At 43.4% G+C, this 20,567-nt stretch overlaps 1 protein-coding gene across 1 annotated transcript in view; it reads right to left on the bottom strand.

The window, feature by feature from the left end:
* SI (sucrase-isomaltase) overlaps positions 1-4,579 on the bottom strand; it is a 1,019,699-nt gene extending 1,015,120 nt beyond the window's left edge. Inside the window, exon 1 of the mRNA XM_069618482.1 lies at positions 4,450-4,579. Coding sequence (XP_069474583.1) covers positions 4,450-4,579 — 130 coding nt within the window. The remainder of the gene's footprint in view (positions 1-4,449) is intronic.
* Positions 4,580-20,567: the final 15,988 nt, after the last annotated feature.

A 20,567-nucleotide genomic window follows, 5' to 3' on the forward strand; every position in this document is an offset into this window, starting at 1 on the left:
GGTGGAATGGAAGGAGGGTTAGGAATTTCAGGAGATTTAGCAATTATCTCTATAAACATGTCCTAGAAATATTCCCTCATATGATCCAAATGCATTTATGTGTGGGACTTATGCAAGAAAGCATTCTCAGACTGATGTGGTCTCTGCTGGTGAGGACTATGCCTCTGAGGTGGGGTAGGCCTGTACCATGATTCTATGGAGATTGATTGCCAAGATGACCTAGATATCCATGAACCCTGTAACACATCGGAGATGAGGTGATGGGCAGAGATGGAGTTGGTGGTAAGGACATCCAAGTAGGGGCAAACAACTGCACTGTAGGTGTGAAAGGGTCACTGCAAAAAGGAGCAATGGTAAAAGACCCACATGGATCCCTTCTCAATGTCCTTTGGCACTGATGATGCCATAGAAGTCATGGGGGGGTGGAACGCTTGAGGGAGCCCGCTCCATTTTGATCTGTGACACGACTGATAAGCCCCCCGTGTTTAGCCCTTGCACAGGGAACCTCACCTGTACTGGTATCAGATTTAGCCCTCTGTGAGGGACCCTCATGGGACCCTCAGGGGTAGTCCAGTGTAATTAACCCCGGATTGGAGATCCTCAGTGGTGCCAGAAAGATTAGCCCTGATTGAGGGAACCTCAGGGGGTCGCCTGTAGCTTACAGTCATGCTGATACTGGTTTTAGCGCTTTTTTTGAAAACCTCAGAGATTTAGCCCCAGAGGGGAACCTTGGCATTGCTGGTGCTAACTTTAGCCCTGCTAGAGGGAACCTCTGGGGAGAGACCCAACTTAGCTGCTAAAGGGGGAACCTTCAGTTTGCCGGTATTCATGTTAGCCCCAAGTAGGGAAACCTCAGAGTGAGTTCTGGTATCCAATTTAGTCTTGTGGGCCTCGGGAGAGGTCCCGGTAGTGCTTGGGTGCATCCAACCCATCCCGTGACCGGGGACATCTGTGGAGGAACCACTATCCAAGGGTACCCTGAAAAGTAAATCACTTACTGACTAACGTTTCTTCACCGAGAGAAACTCCTGAATGTGCTCTGGCACTTACTGACTGAAGAATTCTTCCAAGAGTTGAAGGCGTTGAGTGATGGCCTATGCTGAAAGTGTGTCACAGACTAAACATGCATAACACCTGTGATCCGGGTTGAGGCACTGCAAGTAGTGTGCTTGAAGATCCGACACCGGGCAGCTCTGACTACACAATGTGCAGGAGGCAAATCCTGTCAGTCCCAGCATAATTGAATGAAAGATTCTGTGAAACCAGAGAGAAGGGGGAAAGAAAATGCTGACAGAAAGGAACAAATGCAGGAAAAAGTACCCACTGGTGCTAATGCATCTGACCACATGGAGAAAAGGACTGAGGAGTGAGCCCCTGAGGCAGGGTTTAGGGATGTGGAGCCTTTAGTCACGTAGACGCTCAGGTCTGCAAATTAAAAATAAGACAAAAAACTTTTTTGCATTGTGCTGCAAAAAGCTACTCTCCTTTCACAAAGGATGGAATAGCCCACAAGTAGGAGGAAAGGGGACGGGACATAAGAGTACACATTGAAGTCAACTGCAAATTATACGTGGTTAAGTACTCTATGGAAGTCGCAGGTATGATTTGGTGGGACGAATTTAAATCTTTTTTTTAGGTAACAGTGCATATCTACATTGGCTCAGCAACTTAGTACACTCAGGGTAGACAAATCTGTTTTTGAATACACACATACATCCTATATGCTCCCTTCTACTTCAAGTATTCGAGCAAGTACAAGCACCAATCTTGTGGTTGTCTTGGCCACCTATATATAAAAGAGATTTTCTATGTCTAAACATTGCATTTTTAATTAACGTTGATAATGCATATTCCTGGTAATGTCATCAGCAGAATGATGTCAAATCTGAGATGGAGGGATTGGGGAACACCTTATTAAAGAACAGTTGTTTTCATTTTATAAAGAACAATACTCCTAATCTATTTGTTCGGGGTTTACATTTACAAAAGATTTTCATAACATACAGTATGTTCTTAAACACTCCACCCACAACACATGATGATTGAAAGCTCCTGCAAAGGCATGGCAGCAAGACCCACTGGTCTCCAAGAGGTTGCCATTAGAGGATGCGCTTCCTGTATCAATGTACAATATCACAATAGATTTTTTTTTAACTGTTGAAACTACCTACCAAGTGTGGGTTATAAAAACCCATTTCACTAACACTCTACATGTCTCACAAAAAAAGCTTGAACCCATAATCAACAAGTTATTTCACACAGATAAAATAGACTTTTATTAGGGGAACGTATTCCACAGACAGTATAAGAAAAGCTCTTAACTTATTTGTCCAACTGAAGGGAGGACATTATGTAATGAGTTCACTTAATGTTGAAATAACATTCAACAGGGTCAGATGAAACTACCCGTTTAGAACTGTTTTGGTTGTTGCCATCAGGGGATCCTGATTTACTGAGTCAAAATAGTCAAGAGTGTATCTCCTGCAATGTCGCTTTCGCCCCCTTTGCATGTCTTCTGGCCTCTGTGACAATACCCAGTGGAGATAATGCCAAAGCCTATTAATCATGAAAACAGTAGGACTATGCTCTGGGTAGGCACACTGTAAGGGTGAAACCATCAGAATTCTTGGTTCATGCTCAGGAGCGGGAGTGCTCTCCCACCAACTTGGTAGCCAATCAGCTGCAAGTGTCACCCTCAACACTATGTTGCTGTCCCCGCATGTCCACCAACAAAGTTTCACAGGCATGGAAAAACAGAATATTTAGCTAATCCATGCAGACTGTCTGACAACAGAAAGGTCAATGGCCCTCATTACAAGTCAGGCGGTGGACCATGGTGCTATTAGGTGAGTGGGGCGGTAATTCCCCATTCACCATTTGCCCTTCCCCATTCCCATTTTTGCCCCATAGGGCATAATGGGGATGGGGAAGGCGCTAATTACGACACCGTAAATTACGGTGCCGTAATTAGCACCAAGGTCGCTTTGCGCCTTGGACTTTAACGCCTGCAAAAAGCAGGCGTTAAAGTGTGAATCAGGCGTTAAGGGTTTAACGGCACCGACGCTCTTTACAGCGCTGTTAACCCCTTAACGCCTGACGGCCAATGGCCAAACACAATTATACATCTATTTTGGCACAAATATCTTTAACTGCTAAACCATAGATAGTCATTTACTTCCCATGTAAGCTTTTTGTTGGGAATCAGAGTTTTCCAGGTACTTTATTTAAGGGAACTGTGTCTCATATAGCATGCTGTGCTAAATTAATCCTTAGGCTTACGCTTATCATTGAACAGTAAGAATAGAGGTGTTAATATGATTCATATTGGACAGGTGAAATCATATATTAAAGAGTAGATCATGGAACAGTGCAATCATAGAACAGGCCACTCTAGAATTAAAACCATCTCCTAATAGTTATACTAGGGTTGATTTCGTATTGATCCTTGTGTTGACAAGAAGATTAATGTGGCTCATGTTCCCTGTGTACACCTATGATATAAAATGGATGTTTGAAATATGTTGGCCAGTGGAGATTTCTGAATATCTTTAAATGGGCACAGTTTCACACTTCTGTTCGGGATGTTTGAGATCATGCAATGTGGAGAATATATTGTGTATTTCCATATTTGGCTAAACAGAAACAAGCAATCATCTTTCATATTCGAAACGGACATGCACTGTTTCCATCAATGAGGGTTGCAAACTCGGTGCCATTTTGTAAAGGGGGAAACGATTGATTGATTCACCATCTTATCGGGAAGGAATGCAAACAATGAATGGTGACATATAGAAACATCGACGGACAGAAATGTAAGCTTATTCAAAATGGAAAATGGCATGCAATACATACAATAAAGGAACCAAAGCATGTGTGTGTGTGTGTGTGTTTGTGTGTGTGTGTAGTCACATCAGACAGAAAATAATGGGTCTCCAGAGTAATTCAAACACATTGTGACATAGAGAAGTGATCACAGATTAAGAAGATTAAGAAGATGGAGAACACATATTGGATATGTGAAGAGATCAAGAAAAAAACACATTAATATTACTCGAAAAGGGTATTATTCTGAAAATGTACTTCTGCATGAAATCTCAACATGTATGTCTTCTAGGAAGTAATTGTGGAGAACTAGATATCGGTATAAAAGCTATGATACATGTTTCCAAAATAAAGAAAAATAAAAGAAATGTTTAAACCCAGAATGTGTCCAGCTCCAAATGTGTACAATACCTATTGTGTTACTTGTTTCGTCATTGTACCATTTACATATACAAATCAAAGCACATATTGCAAAGCATACTGTTCTTTCAACCGATTCTTTTTTTAATTTTTTTAATTTTTTTAAATGGCTCCATTCATAATGTTTGCCACTAAATGCCTGGATTAAAGAATGTAGGCTTCCTATTATCTACATAACATGTTGAGCTCAACATTTTGGTAAAGTACCTGTTGTTGTTGTTGTTCCAGGTGTTCCTGTAGCTAAAAGCACGACGAGCACAACGGCCACAATGGCCACCAATGAGAATAAGACTATCAAACTGACTTCCAATCCGCTGAACTTTCTTTTCTTCCCCATCTAGACAAAAAGAAACAAAAACAGTGTTAAAATGAATTTCAAGAATTAAAATGAATAGATACATTTAACAGATGAACTTATCATGCCAGGCTGTCGTTCGTGATTTCCATAAAATACAATCAATACACTTATTATGTGTTTCAATGCATGTATTTGCGTGATTTTATTCATTCCCAAAAGAAACATTTACTATACAATGTGGTTGTTCAACAAGCTATGTAATATTTGACTGATCACATGTGTGAGTTAAAAAGGTCGACTCTACAGAGTTGAATCATCAACATTGAAAGCCAACCTTTTAATCCCCCAAACATACAGACCTATGGCTTTCATCATTCCTCCTCTGTTTAGTTCCCCTGACTCCAGCTTTTTGGTGGGAGTCTCACGCATGCACCCATCCATCCAGTAATGGCCAGCTCATCTGCCACAAACCCTGTGTCCAATGTTTCAGAACTTGGAATTCCTTCCCCACCAAAATGAATATTTGGTGATCAAAATGCTGACTTTCAGTTGTATATGGATGTAACTACTGATTAACTAAATGGTTAAGATTTCCAAATAACATATACAAAATAGATGGTTCAATGAATTAGTAAAATTCTTCCATTTTGAATAAAAGGTGGAAAACACATGGGGACAAATCAACAGGTATACTCAGATATGGGGGGACAATGGAGGAGTATGTTACAGACGAGATCAGAGGCACAAATTCACCAAGCCTAACTTTTATAAAGGCGATGTTGATCTATTATGTTAGCTTGTTATGTTATGTTACTGAATTTGTAACGCGCACATTTGCCTCATCTTGGCATGGAGGAAAAAGCACATTCAGGCGGACAGCTCAGAACTAGAAGAGTAGTGTTTTGACATGGCAACAAAAATTAAGAGGATTCCTGACTCCTCGTAGGGATGGGGGAAGGGCATTCTATAGTTTGCTAGCTGCAACTGAAAATGCCCGGCCAACCATCCTAGACTGGACCACAACAAGATGGAAAGAAGTGGAACGGAAAGTACGTTGAGGAAAATGGGGCTGAAAGGTATCCTGCAAATAACCAGCATCTTGATGCTAATAGGCTCAATGCACCAAACATAATAACTTAAATGTGACCCTCTCCACCACTGGAAGCCAGAGGAGAGCACAAAGTACCGGGCTGATGTTAGCATCATAGGGGGTGGAGGTAGAAACACGGGTAGCTAGGTTCTGTAAAAGCTGTAACCGATGGATAACTCCCACAGGTTGGGCCAGGTAGAGGGCATTGCAGCAATTAATGCAACTCAAATCCATGGCAGATACCACTTGGGACGCAGCCTCAAGGGCAGAAATGGTAGCATCTTGCAGAGTATTTTAAGAATGAAATTGCCAATTTTACAGGTAGCACCAACCAGCGAGGCCATAGAGATGGTAGCCAAAAAAGTCACACCTAGGTTGACAACTGCCACAGGTGTAGGTACATTTCTCAAATTCAGGAGGCCAAAAAGAAGAAACCCAGAGAGAAGGATCAGGGGGAGAAACCACCACCCGAGTCTCAGTCGTATCCCTGTTGCGTTTCAGCCAATTGTTGTCCATCCACCTCTTCACGACCCCCAGGCATGCACACAGGGATGACAAGACTTCAAGCTGGTCTGAATCTAATCGGACCAGAATTTGAGTGTTGTCGGCAAAGGTATAGAACTGGAAGCTATATCTGAGGATCAGGGTGACAAAAGACTGTACACAGATGTTGAAGAACATAGGGGACAAGGCAGATCCCTGAGGAGCACCACATCAAAGCAAGTAAGAAGAACGGAAAGGAGGCAGAGAAAGGAATTGACTCCTATCAGACAGAAATGAAGACAACCAAGCCAGGACAGGGCCGGGATAACAAGTCAGCAACATTGTATTCTATGGAACTGAGTCCTTTAACCATACCAAGTGGGTGTGGGCTTTGGGGTGTTATTTTTAAACTTGGAGAGAAAAGTCACACAGTTTAATTGTGATGAAATACTAAAAATGTGCTATTTAGCTCCACTCCTAAAAGGGAAATTACAGGTGTCATATCAAACAATGATCCCAACTGGATTACCCCTTTATTCAGATATAAACAGCTCTTGTAGAGAGGGTCCGACACACTGAACACGTTTGTAGATAGAAGTTCAGAGAGAGCCATTTACACTCTTGTGAGACACCTTTAGAACTAGGACCCAGAGTACAAAACACACTCTCCCAATGGTTAGGGAAGAGAATTCTCCCTGAGGTGCAAGAAACATTGGCCATGTCTAACGCTCACCTGGTATCCACGGGGACATCACTCAGCCTGTTCTGACCTCTTACGACCTCAAACCCTTCCCTGGAGGCTATTCGACTGGAGACTGGGCCTGAAACACAGGATTGGTAGAGTTTAACTCCCTATTGTCTCTGTGTGCTTGAACCCCTTCTTCTCCAGGGTCCAACCCTTCCCTTTGATTCACAGCTCACCTTGTTTTCTTGGATAGTGTGCTCTCCGTCCTGCTTTCAGCGCAGGGGTGCGTTGATTGATGCAGGCTCATTGCTGCCTAGTTACTTCACTGGCAAGAGTCCGATAGATAAGTATAATGAGTCTTTTGAACAGTTCTCTAACTTGGTTCCTTACCTTCCTTAGATGATGGCCGGCGTCTGGGGATGGCGGCGTGCTGCTGAGATGAGTAGCGCTGAAGGTGAGTGAGAGTACGATGCACGATGCACCCCTTTCGTATTTGTATTTAACTGAGTTCTTTTTCTGTGTCTTTTAGGTGCCACGATGTTTTCAGCGTGGATGCCGCTTATGAAGAAGAAATGCTGTGAGTAAGCGTGCTATGCGGCGCCTCTTGATGTTTCCAGGCTCACCTGGAATGTCTTTTCCCTCTTGCAGCTGGATGAGAAGTTCCGGAGACAGAGTTCCCCCCGAGCGGCTGGGATTCAGGTAAGCTTTTGAAGCTCATACAGTATATAAAAATAAGCGAAGATTTGCAGAATGCTAACTAATGCCTTTTTTCTGTTCTTTTCCCTTTTCCTTAGGAAGCGGCGTGCCGGGATGGGAATGACACCGCCGAAGATGATCGGAGAACAGAAGGAGCGATGAATGATGGGCAGAAGCGCCACAAGGTAAGGCTGTTCCTAACAGTGTTCTTGTTCTTGCAGGAGCTGAGCGCAGAAGAAAGATGCAGGCCTACTGGAGACCGATCCAAACACGCTGAGTGTCACGCTGCAGGTGCAGAAAACGCAAAGCATGTTTCTCAGCCTGGGTGTGGCTTAAATAGTCTCTGGGTATCCCAGGTGTCTCTGGGCTGAACCACACCCAAAAGACTAGACCGCACATGCAGTTCTGGGAACCGAAATATGTGGGGGCATCCATCTTGTCCCCATTAATGCACTACAAGTCCAATCCCCAATGTTATCCTATGGGAGTGAGTGAGTCTGGTGCCACAAGCGCCAAGTCTGACTCCTAGTGGGTCTTTGGAGGGATGGAGAGGCCCTTGAGGGCCATGTAGGTGATTGTGGCCTGGCTCCAGCCTGACATCTTGGAGGGCTGGGGACATGAGGGGCAGGAATCATGACACCATGGAACAGTTTATTAATTCTTTACCTTTCTCTTTGCAACATGCAGTGCTACAGCAGTCTAAACCCACTTTTACACCACCATTCAAGTAGCACCAGCACAAGCGGAGGTCACTAGACAATTAAGATCCCTGTATAGGCCTAAGGAAGTCAAAAAAGAAAAAAACATCTTCACCAAGACTAGGAGTTTTGACAAATACCCTTGATAGGAGATCATAGCCCCCATGAGATTCAGGGGAATAGAGAAGAATTAAAAAGACCTATTGCCAAAAAGGAGTGTCTTTTACCAAAGAAGAGGGAAAGTTTCAACACCCTTTATTCTTGTCTGTTTCTCCTGTGGAGCAAAGGCAGCATAGTGCAGGTCTGCATTGAAACAAAAAGGAAGGACCCATGAAATTGGTTGGTTGTCATCAGAACCATTGCAGAAAGATGAGGCAGATACAGAAAAAGAGATTGAGACCACAGAGAGATATGTTTACACCCCCACTCCTTTCAAACCCCCAGTTTTCACTCTGAAGGGAACATGCTGGATGTTCCCAGGTACCTATGCACTGCCCTTCCATTCTCCAGAAAACAAAAATGTCATACCTGAAGAGAAATATGGCAGCCAACCCAACACTATTCCTAAATGTCATATCCCCTCCTATCTCATCATAGAGAAAAAAAAACATAAAAAAATAAATCCTCGGGGACAGAGAAAGCTGAGGGGCTGTCCAGCTTCCTTTTATATGCACAATATAAAAAAGAAATCCCTAGTTATGAGGAAGGAAGGGCTATACCCATCTCTTCCAAAATGGTTGAAATCCCAAATTCTGAATAAAAATCAGTATTTATATGTGGGGTAATAAACCACTTACAGGTTCATCTTTATAATACAAAATAAATGGGTTTGGGCTCACCTCGATACCGTGAAGCAGGGCTGTGCTATGCAACCCCAGATTAATACCTTTGGGATCGGGGGAGTATGAAAAGAAATCTGTTCACTGTATTCACAGAGACAGTCGAAACTCCCCCATTATACCAATTCGAGTAACCATCCTGGGAGAGATCGTGTACATTAAGCCAGTAATTATCCCTTATTTGATTTACCAGAAGACTTAATACTAGGCAGTGACATTCCCAAAACCCATCTGTGGTTGGCAGAGATTAACCTATAGGGATGTAGAAACAATACACCTGAACAATAGAAGGATTTAGAACAAGGGAAGATAGGTTCTCTCAGCTGATTCTCAACTTCTGAAGAAGGGAATCCAAAACTAAAGGAAAAGGGTATGTGATTAATTGCAGGATTCTGTCACTTCTCCCCAGGGTGGAGCATCTTCCTGTGAGGCTATGGAGGTGAGCCTGCTACGCGATACCCTCCCTAGGGCTAGAGGCACACAAGACTTCACTGGGAGGGACTCCCCTCATGGGGACAGGTACTCCTGTCCAGATGAGGAACTCACTTTCCAACTCACTTAGCAATCCATAATGTAAACCCAGTTGCGAGGAAACATGAAGAATCTTCATACATCTGCTATTGTGATGTTTCATTTGAAGACAAGTAGCTGCATGGTACTGAGATGAAGAAAACATGGAGTCATAAGGAATATGACTAAGTAACAGAAGAAGGACTTCCACAAGAGGCTGGGAAGCCCAAGAGCAGTGTCATAAAAGTGGGAGGGGAGAGAGAATGTCAGAGAGAGAACCAGGTGTTTCAGATCAGCTACTGGAGTGATGGAAGAGATAAGTGAACCGAAAGTAATAGCCACCCTGACAAGAGGAACGAAATCAAGAAGGAAAGTGCCAACCCGGTGACACAGCCCACTACAAGGAAAGGTAACGGGGATAGTGAGAGACCTTCGAAGAGAGGCTTTTATAATGATTGGCATAGTCATAATCGTTAAAGTGAGAAAAACAGATATAACGAGAGGGAGAAACATCTTGGGCAGCATACACTGATGCCAGTGAGGGAGAAATAGAGAAGAGAATAGTGGAAATAATTACTTGGCTTATCATACTCATCCCACATACAACATAAGAAGAAGAGTGAGAAACTGTACTAGGCCCATCATACTTGTCCCAGTGAGAGACAAATAAGCAAGAAGAGTAGGAATACTTACTGGGCTCAGCATGCTCGTCCCAGTGAGAAAACAAGCTATGAGACAAGTGAGAATTACCAGGATGATCATTTGCATCCCGGTGAGATACAAAGTAATGAGAAGAGTGTGATTAGTTACTAGGCTAAGCATACTCGTTCCAGTGAAAGGCCAAATAATGAGAAGAGTGAAGATCATCCCTGGATACATCATACTCATCCCAATGAAAAGCCAGGAGATTTGAGGATTACAAACTGTGTTAAGCATAAAACTGATTGTAATCCTCAAGACAGGAGTTGGGTGTCAGAGAAGGAGAGAGACTTTCAAGTTCAAACGAGAAGGACAGATTGAAGGAACCTCGAGGTATCAGAGCAAATGTACGCAGGGACTTGAAAGGCAAGAGACAGGGAACAAATGTGTGTGAAAAAGTCCAATACGTGAGCTGAACAAACTTTTATGAGAGATACCCAAGATAACCAAGAACTTTCTGAAGATTCTATATTGATTGGGACTCACTGAGGAAGCAGCCCAGCCAGAATTTCAGTTGTTAAGTATTTGTGGTAGGGTCAGAGCAACCTAGTTTTGTATGGTTGACAAACTTTTACTTTGGACTTCACAACTGACGATGAGCACATTAGTTAGTTATGTTAGCTATGGAAACCCATAGCTTATTGAAATTGAGACCTTTTCATATCCTTCTTTTGACCCTCCGCACTGGGCACTTTGATATCATTCAAATGAAGTATGAAGGAGATTCAGCAATGATCCCCTCTATAGGATAAAGTCAGCATTTACTCACTTCAAAATTGGATAGGAAAGTATATTCCTATCCAGGAATGTGCCCATTCAAACCTAGGGTTTTGGACATGCCACATGCCCCAATAAGCAAATCAAAGTAGAGATGTGTCCTTGTCGCGGGCCATGGCCACTTTCCAGGCACAAAATATACATCAATATTTTTTGTATTAATATTTTGACACTTGGGAAAATGTAAAACACAGGGCAGATTTGGAAAAAACATGTTTTCAGGTCCTTGCTGATGCTCCTCATGCAGGTTTGCTGCAATCCATGCAAGTTGTAGCTACAAGCAGAAATCGTTTTCCCATTCAAACCTATTCCGATTCTGAAAAACTTTACCACAAAGCCCTGGTGGTCATACTCACTTTACCCCATTGCCAGTCCTTTGTTGCAATGGCCAGTGGCCAGTTTGTCCGGGTCATGGCCCTGTTGTTTGTACCAACATTATGACACTTTAAAAAAAAAAAAAATACATTCACAGATTTGCAAATCATGCTTTCGGCTTCTTGCCAATGTGCTTTGCAAACGTTTGCTGCAAATCCGTCCTTGTTTTATTTTTTTAAAGTGTCAAAATGTACGTACACAAAATAGTCATATAACTTAGCCCTTACCTGACAGAATCCATTCAACCTTTGGAGAAACATTAATGGTTGTGTTTATAATATTTCTGCACACATTCTTTCAGATTTGACAATCGGAACCAAAGATTTAAGCCATCTACACATGTAGCGACCCACCCTAATTTTGCCCCCTCTTGACAAAATCCCAACCGACTTTGCAAAAAGATTCAACGTTGAGTCTAAACTCTTCTTGCAAACATGTGCGCAGATTCATCAAAAGGCATCAAATTTATAAGCCGTTGAAATATTTTGCAACTTCTCCTCTTATTTTGCCTCTCTTCTGGAAAAGGCACCAAACTTTCCAAAGGCATTGAATGTTGGGTATATGATTATATTGCATAATTCATGCAGTTTCATTGAATGGTGCCAAAGTTACAAGCCTTCCAAAAACTGCTTTTCACTGACACTGTAATGCAGAAATATTCATGGATGTCCATGAACATTTGTCAAGTTCACGAACATTACAGCAGTGTCCCCGAACAATGGAGAAGTTCGTGGAACTTGGAGAAGACGTCATAGAAGAAAAAAACACCTGATTTTTGCTTTTTCTGACCATATCCCATCCCATCCTCATCACCCCTCACCTGCCCAGAGATTGTCTCATTAGTTTGACAAGTGTAATTTATTTTTAACATGTTTTTACTGCTATGTCCACAGACCAATGGAGCAGTTTGCGAATCCAACATGGCCTCCTTTTCAAAGGTTTTGAAGTGCCTCATGTTTTAAATGTTCCAATCAGTGTGTGCGTACAATATCTGCAAATGTCACACAGCTCCCTGATTGCCCTTAAGGTGGCTACTGACACTGAATCATGAAGTGAGTCTTCAGAACATTCACAGATATCTCTAATCTTTTGTAGTTACATTCTTGGCATTTTTTAAAAATATACTGGATTGATTATCATATTTGCAACAGCACACTTTTGGGACCAGCCCGTCTCTCCTCGTGTACATTTGGTGAAAATCTGTCCAGCGATTTGGGCTGTAGCCACAAGCTCAAAAAATGGCCCATTCACGTCTATCCAGATTTAAAATGTGTTCAGACCCCCTATAACTTTGCTCTCCTTGCCCTTGACAAAACTGTACAAAACTTTGTAAAATAAATCAGAAGTGGCCATATACTTTTTTAGCTAAGTTATAAGCTGCCCTAAAACTGTTCTTCCTATGGATTGTGCAACTTAACCAGAACTACAGGGCTGCTACCGCAGGCCCTGTAATTTATAACTGTATTTATGTATTTATTGGACATTTATATTGCACCAGGCACCACAAGAGAAGATGGGGTTTGGGGAGCATGGTAATCACAAAAGTGGAAAAACAAAAAACGATTATATTTGCCTTGTGACAATCCTACAATGCAAGTGCATGACAAAGTGAAAAGAGCAACGTGGGGGTGGGCGGTAGAGGGCGAAGTGCAAATGTGGGATACCCCCACCAGTGGGGGCGGGCAAGTGATGCTGGGCCAATGAAGAAAGTAAAAAGGGGGAGGGAAGGATGGGTGTGTTGGACAGGGAGGACCAAGTTGGACTAGTCCTGGAAAGTGAGGCCAGGAGCTAGTGCTGGGAAAGGATGATGGGGTGACTGGTAGGGGGTGGTCTGTCCCTTGTATGACTCTGAAGGGACCAGGCCCCAGTCCAGCGGCAGATGGAGAGTTTACCACAGGAGGAGGAAAATGAAGCAAGAGGAGAAAGGGAAAGTATTGAGACGTTTCCGGGACTTAAGAAGATCCGGCTCAAGTCTGAGGGGGGAGGAAGGCTGTTGATGAGAGAGGAGCTTGCTGAGGAAAGGGACCTACCTTTTCCACTCTCTGCTTTGAGAAATGTTTGACCTGCAGAGAGTTTGAGCGAGAAGACCGAAGGACTCTTGCCAGAAGGTATTTTGGGAGAGAAAGCTGGATTTAAGTGGTTGCAGGCTCCAGAACCCAGACAGCCTTGTGGATGATGCAAAGGGTCTTGAATTTGATCCTTGCAGTCACTGGGAGCCAGTGGAGAGATGCTATGGCTGGAGAGATGCAGTCCCTGGGCCAAGGATACGTATTGCAGTCATATTCTGTATTACGTGAAGGGGACGAAAAGAGGAACGAGGCAGGTTGATGACAAGGTTTTTGCAGTAGTCAAACTTAGACAGAACCAGGGCTCTATAGACTTTGAGCATCTGGGGGAAGGTGAGGCAAGGTAGAATGCCCCTGATGAGATGAAGTTGAAAATTGGACTTCTTGGCAAGGTCCATGATGTGTAGAGAGAAAGAGAGAGTGGAGTCAAAGATGATCCCAAGGGGTTTTCACTCATAAGTGCGTGAGGGGAGAGGAGCCAAGGACTCCGGACAGAGAGTGGGGACGGGGCAAGGATCAGGCATCCCAATTAGAAGGATCTATGTTTTACTGGCATTAAGGCAGAAATCATTGGCAGAGCACCATGCTCGAATGGAAGTCAGGCAATCAGGCAGTCAGGTATGAGGTTGGAGGAGGAGGTATTGGAAGGCAGCGCGAAAGAGAGCTGTGTGCCGTTTGCGTAACACTGGCAATAAGAGGAGAAAGCGGAGATCTGGTGGGCCAGAGGGACCAGGTAGGTGAAGAATAGCCAAGGCAATAGGATAGAGCCCTGAGTGAGTCAGGGTGGGCTTAACTTGGCGCGTTATGGGCTTAACTTGGCACGTTCCCATTGATCTCCCCTAAAATACTATATCGCCTATAAGGCAATTTTCTACCGCATTGTGAATCCCTTCTGATCTAATAAATATGTCATCTTGGGCTTTGCAGTGGGAACGTGCTGAGTTAAGCCGGTCTTGATCTTCCCCAACACGTTGAATTTCAGGGCTTTTGCTGCGACAAGTTTCTTACCTTAACTGATAATGAACTATTTCAAGGGTTTTGTTATTCCATAGATTTTTACTGCATCACTGCCAAGGCCGGTGGCAACGGCGTCCGGCCGTCCCCACTGTATATTTTATAACACTACCAGACAATTATCCAGGGCCTTCACCAGTGAGCACAGCCAGAGGCTTTGCGAACTGTATTTTTTTAATTTTTTTTATATCACTACCTGGTCACTAGCCATGCTGACTGTATTTTTCAAATAGCTATCGGGTCACTTTGGCTTTGCCCCCTGACCACTAGCACCATGACTTTCCAACCCCGACCTCACTGTATCTGTTAAAATTACTAACATATTTTTGTATTACTTTTTTGCCATAGCTGCAGGTATAAGTATAATGAGGGTTTTTTTTCTGGGGGTGATTTTCCAGTGTTTTCCCAAAAAATCAGAATCTGTGTTTTATCAGTGTTTTCCTGTGTGCCCCCTTCAAACAATCACGGATAACTGTTTTTTCCAATGTAAATACAAAACTTTTCTTTTATTATTCCATTGCGTGCATAGGTTGGGTAATATCGCTCATGGCCTGCTTCAAGAAAAACGTATGCCTATGTTTGATAGGTTAACCTCGAAATCGACCTTAATGTAACCGCCGTTCAAAGACGTTCATCAATCACAGACTAATTTTGGCCTGTTTTGACAGCAATATTGTTATGTATAAAAGATGGCAGGCTTTGAGAACTCACCATTTCTTTAGGGAATGTGCAGTGAGATTACATTATTTGCTAAGGATCACACACTTTGGTTGAGCAGCATGCTACAAGCCCCTTGTTTATGGACGGTCTCTTGGTGATTGTTGTGATACATCGAATGACCCCAACTAAGCACATTCAAAAGCAGCACGGAAAAGGAAAAAAATGACCGGCTGCAAGAATAACATATGCACAGGTACTTTTGCGCCATAGTCAAAATACAAAAAAACTGGCACCCATGAATATGCGCACAGTAAGTGAACATATATCTTAAAGTGAAATATACAAATGTAGTTCAACTGACCTTCCCTTTAGAAGAAAGTGCAGAAGAAAAAATAGCACTGGACTTTTAAAAAAAGTTATGAACATCAGAAAAATAACCTGAGAGAGGAAATGTTCCAATACATATGCTGCCAATGTATAAAAGATAAAAGTGAGAAGGGATTGCTAGAAATTTGGAACAACTGTGCACGATTGCCTGTTTCTTTTAGCATACCCTGCTGGGTGGACTGGTGTCTCTTAGAACAGTGTCCCTCTGCCCTAGATTGGGAAGGAAGAGTCAGGTTGGAGACCCTGCACGAATGTGCCAGGTATTGGAAAACAGTTGAAAGTATGTTCGCTTAAATAGTGCAAATAAAACTTGAGTCTGAGAGTTGTAACAAGTGTTTTATTCCTGTAGCCGGCAAATGTTTTGACATAAAGTGATCTTTTTCAAGGCAATTCAATACGGTTGAGCTGGTGCTGGGTCCTGTTGTGGGTTCGGGGAGGAGCCCCATGCACGGGTGGTGTGGAAATCCACAGGTGGAGCTGAATGGAGGCCTGAAGGGCTCCTGTAGGAGTCACCCATCGGCTGTATTGGATACATGTGTACGCTGCATGAATAAAGCACTTGTTACAACTCTCAGACTCAAGTTTCATTCGCACTATTTGAGGGTCTCCAACTCTATTCCACGTATAAAAAGGTGCTCTCCTTTAAAACCCAGCAATCTGTTGAGATATTCCCTTGGAAACAAAATGCCAATATAAAACAAGTGTGGGTGGGTTTGTGGGAAGCATCTGCACTGGCAACGTGACAACCTGAATACAATCCAGACAGACAAATACTTGTGCAAGCTTGCCAACCTAAAAAAAGAAAAATCAAGGGGTTGTGTCTGCCATCTAATAAAAAGTTACGCTGTCCGCCCACATGCGTCCTTTACTTGTGCCCTCAAAATTAGCCCCAATCAGGGGTAAATAACTGCACCAGTGTCCAGGATTGCAAACTCTCTTGCCACATCGTGGGCAAATATGACTTAATTGCTCTCTCATCATTTCCCTCCTCACCACCAGGTCTGGCTTTCAACAATACTCTGCTTTAGAAAGATAACTTGAAAAGTGTATATACCATAGTATCATTCAAATAGACAAATAATTACAGAACTATGTAATGCACAAAGTTTACAATTGTTGTATTATTCCCCCATCTTGACTGGGAGACTTTAAATACCAGAATGTAATTCAGCCAAAGGCAAGAAAATGGTCTCTGAGTGCAATACCTTTAAGGACTGACAGTAGCATGGTTTAAAGAACAATGTGGATGATGTGTGTTTTATTAGTGTTTTATGAGATATTTAAAACTTAGAGAACACATGGCACCTGAGACCGTGGCCTGTCTCCCATCCATGCAGTAACTGGAACTGACCCTGCTTAGCTTCAGATGAGTAAGGGCCCTGCCCCCTCAGGCTATGTTGCTCTCAGTGATCTTGCAACTTTTGCTAATTTATTAGGCAATGTGCCTTGAGGGCGTCAGCTGCGATCTTGCTTTGAAGTTAAGCAGGGACAGTCCCGGTTACTGCATGGATGGGTGTCCCGGATGAAATGATATATGATATGATATGATATATGATATGATATGCCATTTATTAGCACCTATACACAAGTGTTTAAAGGCTCAACAAGGCAAAAGGGGGGGATACAGATGGAAGTCAGAGACAACGATCTTATTAGGCCAGGTGACACAGTGACATTGAGACAAGTGCAGGGGGAGGAGGAAGGGGAAAGGTATGGGGGGAGGAGCAGTGCAGTACATGGGAACGACAATAAAATAAATAGAATAAATAGATCAGTAAGTAAAGGTGCAGCCAGATGGTGGCAAGTGCAAGGGTAAGTGCAGACATCAGGTGTCAAGAGCTGGTAGGGGGCTTTAGGGATACAGAAAAACAGTCCCTAGTGCGGGGGATGCCAGGGAGGCAGTACAGGGGTGCAACTAGCAGGGGAGGGCACCTGTGCCAGAGATCAGAGGGTGGCCAGGTAACCAGTGCAATTTCAGCTAGGAGTTCAGCTGTGGGGAGGGGGAGTGAAAACAGAAGCAAAGAGGAAGGTTTTGAGGTGCTTCCGAAACCAGAGATGGTTCTCCTCACATTTAAGGGAGGCAGAGAGGCTGTTCCAGAGGGAGGCCCTACCCAAAGAAAGAGACCTACCACCAACTCGTTGCTTGGAGAAGCGACTGACCCAGAGGGAGTTGGAGGTGGATGAGCGAAGAGCTTGAGAAGGAAGATATTTAGGAAGAGAGAGTTCAAGGTATTGAGGCCCCAGGCCCCAGAAGGCCTTGTGGACATTGCAGAGAGTTTTGAACTTAATCTTCACAGCCACTGGGAGACAGTGCAGAGATTTCAGTTCTGGAGAGATACGATCCCTGGGCTTGAGGCCAAGGATAAGTCTTGCAGTCCAGTTCTAGATGAGTTGCAGAGGGCGGAGAGTAGAATCAGGCAGATGCTTATTGGATCACTGGCCGTGGCCAGTGATTTTTCACCCCTGATGTCACTGTAGCTGTAAAAATATATATTTTTTAAATTTCTTTAGCTACCAGTACACACCTACAGATAACCTTGTCTGTCTGTAATCATTTAATGTATTTGTATATGGACTACATATAGCCGTGGACCATTGGAAAAACAGATGGAAAAATAAATGCTTTCTTACCCCCCAGGCCCTCACCAAGTCCTCCCCTCATCTGTGCCTGTTCCCCCACTCTCCTAATAGCCTCCTAACCTCCCCTGCCCTCTCCCATTCCCCCCACAACAAACTCTGTTTCTCTGACAGAGTTTGCTTTGAGAGATCAGCTCTTTGTTTATACAGAAAAGCTTAGTGTTGCAAGCTCAGTCCCTAGACTTCCCCCAACTTCAAAATTGCACCAGTGTCCCCTTGCCAACCCCCCACCTGTAGACCCTTGGCATGTGCATGTTTGTTGACTTGCAAATGGCTTTTTCCGGTGTTTCATTTTCTGATACGCTCAGCTATATCAGTGCCTATCTCTCGCATTGAGCAAAAGCAAAGATGGCAGCTGTGTCATTTCTAAAAAAAAACTAGGTTTTGCCAATTTACAAGAGATGTCACTATCTATTTTGTAGAAGGGACACCCCCTTGTCCTTCAAAGATTTAAACACGATAGTGGCCATGTAGTTATGGCTAAGTTGCTGTTTCCATATGAAGAGCACTTTTTGGGTGGCTTATAACTTTGCTCTCCCTGGACGGATCCTCACCAAACTTTGCAAAAAAAAAGTATATGGGTCACTCTGAATTTCTTTGCAAAGTTTGGTGAGGATTCGTCCAGGGGGGGCAAAGTTATAGGGGGGGTCCCAAAACTTTTTTTTTTCCCATAGACTGAATCGGAAAAAACTTTGCGCACGGCCACAGGCCAAACCGCTTGACGGATTTACACCAAATTTGCGGCAGGAGCGGGGGCTTGGTCCCGAAAGTGTGCTTTTGCAAATTTGGTGTAAATCCGTCCAGTAGTTTTTTATAAAATTACCAAAATGTAAGGCAAAAAAATTAGTGATATCTGTGTTCGCTTCGCAGACGGACTTCCCTGTTCGCTCCTCGGACAGCACCCCGATTGGCCCATGGCCTTGCGTCATGTCCGCGGACATGCGACGTGTTCGCTGATTGGACGGCGAGGGGCGTGGAGCGCGTCAGATTTTCTGTGGCGCCGCCATCTTGTATTCGTCGTCGACCACGTACAGCGCGGTGAAACGTGGATAAAAAATTGTATTTAGTGCCGTGTGTTGGTGTGTAAGAGTGTTTGGGGATGGTGGAGGAGTATGAGATAGGTTCAATGTTTTGTTTTTTTATGTGCTAGACGTTTTTGTTGCGTTCGATTTGTCCGGAAGAACACGGCTGTTCTGACATTTTGTAAATAAACTAAATGGTGGGGTGTTTAGAGGACGGAGTATGTGTCATTTTTGTTCGCAAGGAAGGTAAAAATGAGCTATGAACACTTGCGGTGTACTTAATTGTTCGTAAATACACAAACTGGGGGTGTCCTCAGGACACTGTTCGTATTGTAATCTGTCTAGTTCAATGTGTTCTAAGTACACTCGCGGTGTCCCAAAATGGTTGCAATTACACAAAATGGGGGTGTTCTGAGAACGTTGTTTGTATTGTTCGTTGTCAGGGTGAAAGTGTTTTAAGACCACTCCTTTTGTCCGCTAATAGTACAATTTCCTATGGGCGTCAACCGACTTTTTGTCCACTAAAGAAACGATAAATCCGGCTGGTGTGCGCCGACATTATGTGACTGGCGCTATTGACCTGGCTGACTTGCATTTGCAACACTAAATCATATCTCCCGCCCCTAAGCCTGATATGATCAAAGCATTCATATTCCCCGCCTATCTCCGTGACGTTACAGGGTGCGTCATCAAACGCGCCCAGTTCTCTCCAGTCCTAGGTGACTTTACACAGAACCCGTAAGACAACATATATTATGTCACAACAAAGCGCACCACAATTCGGAATATGAAACAGTGATTTAAAAGCAAACAGCAAGATTGTAAATTTTGTAAAGTACATTTATTTGACATCAGATGTTTAGAGAATATTCAGCAAGTTGCATGTGTCTTTTTTGTCGATCCGCAAAAGTTCATGTTGAGGCACGCGATGTTCCTTTGCGGTACAGAGGGTGTTAGATCAGCTTACAACTCAGTGCGTCACAATTCGGAATATGAAACTGTGGTTTAAAAGTAAACAGCAGGATTGTACATTTGGTAAAGTACATTTATTTCACATGAAATGTTTAGTGAATATTCAGCGATTTGCTATTGTCTCTGATGTCGATCAGCAAAAGTTTATTTTGAGCCACGCGTTGTTCCTTTGCGGTAGATAGGCTGTTGGTTTATGATAAAAGCAGTAAATGGTTGCTCTGATAATCGGAAGGTTGCTCCAACAACGAGCCATTAGACCACCCTATTGGTTGGTATGTTGTTTGTAGGCACTAGTACTGCGTAAGGGCATATTGGTCCTTGGCGATTGTCCCATAAAATGGTGAGGGTCATGAAGTTGCATATTTGGACCTGCACCTGGCAGTTGAAGACCCCATCTGCTGGAGTCTGTAAATCGTG

The sequence above is a fragment of the Ambystoma mexicanum genome, chromosome 10 (assembly GCF_040938575.1).
Source record: "Ambystoma mexicanum isolate Mex_15411 chromosome 10, UKY_AmexF1_1, whole genome shotgun sequence".
Classification (NCBI taxonomy): Eukaryota; Metazoa; Chordata; class Amphibia; order Caudata; family Ambystomatidae; genus Ambystoma; species Ambystoma mexicanum.